The sequence below is a fragment of the Mesoplodon mirus genome (assembly GCF_964341445.2).
Source record: "Mesoplodon mirus genome assembly, chromosome: X".
Taxonomy (NCBI): Eukaryota; Metazoa; Chordata; class Mammalia; order Artiodactyla; family Ziphiidae; genus Mesoplodon; species Mesoplodon mirus.
Genome location: NC_138981.1, coordinates 22,454,944 through 22,460,375, shown reverse-complemented (window position 1 = coordinate 22,460,375; position 5,432 = coordinate 22,454,944). Strand labels below are relative to the sequence as shown.

Below are 5,432 nucleotides of genomic sequence, written 5' to 3'. Positions count from 1 at the left end.
ACAATCTGCGCAGGCGCACACACGGATGCGCGCCTTGGAGGGGATGTACGGGGGTGGGGAATCGCTTACATTCACATCCGGGCCATCTGCTGCAGCGCGAGGCGAGTGAGATCCAGCGCGGCGGCCGCTTGCACGCCTTTAGGCCTTTCCCTAAATCGCAGGTATTTTGCGCGCTGCTTCTTCGGGGGCGGGTGTCCTGGTGTCCTTTTTGAGGTGAGTCTGGTCGCCCCACTGTGGAGTGGCCGAGTTGGCAAGAATGCTCGTCGATACTGCAGACAGGGTTTTCACCCAGTTCATCCGCTCACATTTTCTCTTCCCCTAGGGCCCCCATTTTGTACCGCAATGCAACAGGCTCTAGAAAGAGCTTTGGATCGGGCGGAGTATATCATTGCAAGTGCCCAACAGAGACCTCCGGAAAGGAAATACCCATCTAATGGGGAGAAGTCTCTCTATGAAAAACTTTATGACATTTATGTTGAAGAATGTGAAAAAGAGCCTGAGGTTACGGAGGAATTAACAAGCAACGTGAACCTGTTAGAGAAGCTTCTTAGGAGAGAGTCGTTGCCGTGTTTGGTGGTCAACCTGTACCCAGGAAACGAGGGCTATTCGCTGATGCTCCAAGGGGAAAACGGATCATCTTCGGAGAGCATCCGACTGCCCTATGAAGAGGGGGAATTGCTCGAATACTTGGATGCAGAAGAATTACCTCCTGTTTTGGTGGATTTCCTGGAAAAGTCTCAGGTTAACGTTTTTCATCGTGGGTGTGTCATAGCAGAAATACGGGACTACAGGCAGTCCAGTGACAGGGAACCTCCCCGTTACCAAAGCAGGCATATTCTCTTACGTCCCACGATGCAGACTTTAGCCTGCGATGTAGAGGCCATAGCCAGCGATAATCAGAATTGGACCCAGGAGGACAAACTTCTGCTTGAGAGCCAACTGATCTTAGCTACAGCTGAACCACTGTGTCTAGACCCTTCTGTATCAGTAGTCTGCACTGAAAACAGACTGCTCTGTAACAAACAAAAGCTGAACACTCGTCCCATGAAAAGGAACTTCAAGAGGTACTCTATGGCCTCTCTGAATCGGCAGCAGGAGCTGTCTCGTCGTCTACCGTCTCCTGAGCTAAGAGCCCTGACTTTCGGCAAAAGAATAAGAGAAAGTAAAACAGGTAGGAATTACGGCCTCAAAACCTTTAAAGCAGGAAGTTGTGTAGATACGTGGAAACAGAGACCCTGTGACTTGGCCGTACCTTCTCAAGTGGACGTGGAGAAATATGCTAAAGGGAAGAAGTCTGTCGGATATGATGATTCACAACCAACAGTCTGGCCAGTGCCTGAGGTACAAGGTGGTCTTGCACTTGGATGTGAGGCTGGCTACCAGTCCCAGGCAACAAGGCTGACCGTCAGGCAGCTGACTGATAATTCACTTGCCTCTGGAAAAGGGTCCGGTAGAGAAGCCATGTGGGAGAGACAGCTGGCTCCCCCCGACTCCTCCGCAGATGGCCATCCCTACAGTTTCCTGCCCGGGCCAAAGACTGATGCTGGGAGAGTGGTCAGTCGGCCCGAGGAGTCGGTCCAGAAGAGCACCCAGTGTCCAGTGCAGATGTCACACAGCTCCAGTGGCTCAGCCGGTCTCAGGCAACCTTCTCCAGGGAAAGAACCAGAACAGCCTAAGACTGGGGGGGTTCAGTCTTCAGTGCCCGTCAGAGGAGCCACACATCCACCTCCACCCATGAGACTTCCCTGGTGCTCAGGAAGGAGCTCCTGCGGTGACAGTCTCACTTCACAGCAGGCAGGCAGCTCTCAGGCATGTGCATCTCCTGGCCCTGCTCCTAAGCCACCAGGTCTTTCCCAGAAATCCTCTGTGGAGCTGAGCCCAGTTACCACGCTTCCTGCCACCGCCCTGTCCACTGCGGGCTCATCACAGACGACCCCGGTCGCCCGGGGCAAGGTCATCTCCATTGGCCCGAAGTTCACCAGAGTAGTGGGCCCCAGTCTCGGAGGCCAGGCCTCGGGGAGAGGCTGTGCCACCAGGGCCCCAGCTCCCGGGGGGATCCAGCTGGGCCACCTGCCCGCAGGAGTGCTGCTGCTGCCGGCACCGCCGCCTCCTCCTCCTCCTCCTCCACCTCCTCCTCCTCCTCCTCCGGGAGGGGTTCAGCTGCTTTTGAAAAACGCTTCGGATCTCAGACCCTTTGCTGTGGTGCCCCTCGGTTCGCTCCTGGGGAGCAGCCAGCAGCGGGCCCCGCAGCCGCGCCTCTCCCAGCTGCTTCCCCTGCAGTGGCCCTGCGCCCCGCCTCCTCGGCTGCCAGCATCCCAAGGTCCGGGGACACGGGGTGCGGGGGTACAGGGTCCGTGGGCACAGGGTCCGGGGGTACAGGGTCCGGGGGCACAGGGCGCCGCCGTTCCCAACACGGTCGTGCGTGCCCAGCAAGCCGTGGTCGTTCACCTCCGTGCAGTGGACCGTTTCCTACAGCCCCGGGCGCTCGTGTTTTCCCCGCCGGGCTCTGGCCGGAGCCGCCCCGGGCTGAGACCCCCGCAGCAGAGGGGCTGGGCCTTGCTGGCCCCGCGGCCCCAGGTTCAGTTGGCCGTGCGCCTGAGCTCCCGCGCCGCCCCCTCGGGGCCCGCAGCCCAGCAGGCAGGCCGTGGGGACCGGGATAGAGGCCCGCCAGCCGCTCCCAAGCCCTGAGGCCTGGCTGATTTTCTCTCGTTTTGAAAACAAGAGCAGCGACCAAGTGCATTGCGAGTTTCACCCTCATTTGGGGTTTTTTTAATGTGTCGCTCTTTTACGTTGTTAGACGTACAAACTTACTGCAGAGGCACAAGCCCGTGGTTTTTACATAGAGATGGGGAAGTGCTTTACTAAACTGGCACGGTTTCGCGGAAGCCATCGCTTGGGCGGTGGCTGTTGACAGTTGTTTTTATTGCGATGTTCTCAAGTGTATCCAGATCCAAACTAGGGTCAGTTTAAACTCCTGAAGCCTGTAATTTCTCTCAAGCAATAAAACTGCAACACCAGTAAAGTCAAAATTAGTATTATCCTAACAAGATGTTACTAACACATAACTGTAGCAGCTTCACCCTTTTACGTGTACAGCTCAGTAGTGTTAAGTGGACTTTTGTCGTTGCTGTACAACAGATCTCTAGAGTTGTTTTCTTCTTGCAAAAGTGAAGCTTTATCCCCGTGAGCACCAGCTCCCTGTTTCCCTCGCCCCCAGCCCTGGCCCCCACCCCTCTCTTTCCTGTGTCTCTGAGTGTGACTGCTTTAGATACTTCGTAGAAGTGGGATCGTACAGGATTTGTCTTTCGTGACGGGCTCATTTCACTTAGCGTCCTGTCCTCGAGGTCCATCCGTGTTAGCGTGCCACAGGAAGGTTGTAGCTGTTTACAAGTGCTAAGATATACTGACGCGGCCTATGAAGTATTAGAAACGTCCTTCGGAAGAGAGTGGACTTTCCTATTTGTTTATTTAGTTTAAAAGCTTTTTGCACCAGTGTCTGAAATGCAATTTTTATACATTTGGTTTGGGAAAAAAACAAAAACAAGCTAACGCTACCAAAAATTGATGCTTGTCATCTTGATATTGAGGCCATGGGATGCCTCCAAGTGCGCAGCATGCTTTAGGGGCACTTGCTTGCGTGGATGTCCCCAGCCCTTTAAAAGGTGTCCCCCCCCACCAGCCCAGCTCTTCTCCTCTAGGCTGCAGTCACTGGCCTTGAAAGGGCACTTCTGGGATGTTGTCTTCTCTCTTTATAAAATCATTTACATTTTTGAGAACCCAGGGTTATCTGCAGAAGGTAAATATCTAAACATCTGGAAATGAGTTTGTTTTCCAAGTGTTTTCAACTTTGGTACATTCTGAAGTGGAGTCCCTCTCCCCCGCGTTCCTTCTTTTCCCTTCCCTTGCTGAGTGATCACCAACTGGTCAGCTGTGCCTGCTTCCTCATCTCTTTGTACCTTCTTTCTTGTTTCAGTGGGGCTCAGAAGTCCCCTGAAGTTTTCTGTTTCCGTTTCTTATTGTGGTATAATTTACATAAGAATCAACCATTTTAAAGTGTACAATTCGTTGGCATTTACTGCATTTAGAATGTTGTGCGACCACAGCCTCTGTCTGCTTCCAAAACATTTTCATCGCCCAAGGGAAATCTCTGTACCCATTCAGCACTCACTTCCCGGCTTCCTCTCCCCCCGGCCCAGGAAACCACCAATTTGCGTTCTGTCTCTACAGACTCCCCCATCTCGATTTTTCCTAAAACTGGAATCAGAGACAACGTGACCTCTTCTGTCGGGCCCCTTTCACTTGGCATAATGTTTTCGAGGTTCATCCACATCGTAACACGTATCGGCACTTCATTCCTTTTTAGGGCTGAATAACATTCCCTGGTTTGTGTACGCCACATTCTGTTTATCCATCATCTGTTGATGTACATTTGAGTTGTTGCCACCTTTTGCCATTGTGTATAGTGGGGCTATGAACAGTTGTGTACAAGTATCTGAAGGCCTCTCGTATTTTGTTCTTACAACTTTGAAGGACAACCTGTGTATATAAAAGTATTTTTTCCAAGTATGCATGTATGTTTCCCTGCCTTTTGCCCTAACCAAAAAAAGGAAGTTTGGCAGTTCCCAAAGAGGTGAGTGAAGAGGCAGGTAACCGGTGATTCTTAACTGCATTAACCCGGCTGTCCTAGCGTGCTACCCATCCTGTTAAGGAAAGATTTGGTCAGCTTGAAGCCTACATCGCAGATATGCCAGCGGAGTGACACTGAGCCCATTAGAGCCTTATGTAGCCCACCCTGGACATCTTTAGGAACGGTGCCTGCACTTTGAAGAAGGGACCAACTGCAAAGAAGACCAGTGCAATGACCAATTGCAAAGAAGAGTTTCTACTCAGCCTTGGGAGCCAGCCAGACAAGGGAACTCTGAATCTCACTAGTTTTTGTGTACCTTCTCCCTCTTTGTCCTCACTCTCATCCTTTCAAATACTACCACACGGAGAGACCAGCTGACGTTGTGCTCCCTTCCCAGGCAAGCAAATAAATGCAGCTTTGTTTCAGATTACCATTTGTCGGCCTTTATTTCCTCCTAATAATCCTCACCAAGGTTGGTAATTGAAGCAATTGAGAAGAAAGAGTGTACCCCTGGAAATACAATCCCAGAGTCTGTATTCATTCAAACACCTGTAAAGGGAGGACTTCCCACGTGCCTTGTACTGTGTGAGGCCTTACGTGGGATGCGGAGAATACAGATACCAAAGAAAAGTACCTCTTCAGAATGTAGATCTCATTCAAAATTCACGTAATTTTATCCTTCAGCAATTTAAGGTAAATTCCCTGTAGGATAAAGTCTCAGTAGAATAATGAATGTTACGTATCTGAAGATGAGTATACAACAGAATGGGAAATAGCAGAAGACTCAAGATTTTAGTGGCTTACC

The 5,432-nt window shown here is 51.4% G+C and overlaps 1 protein-coding gene across 1 annotated transcript; it reads left to right on the top strand.

The window, feature by feature from the left end:
* Positions 1 to 342: 342 nt before the first annotated feature.
* Positions 343 to 2,688, top strand: LOC309796139 (transcription factor SPT20 homolog; the record flags this gene model as incomplete). Its single annotated transcript, XM_082609194.1, has 1 exon — positions 343 to 2,688. The coding sequence occupies one exon, from the start codon at positions 343 to 345 to the stop codon at positions 2,686 to 2,688; it is 2,346 nt and encodes a 781-aa protein (XP_082465320.1).
* Between the last annotated feature and the right edge of the window lie 2,744 nt (positions 2,689 to 5,432).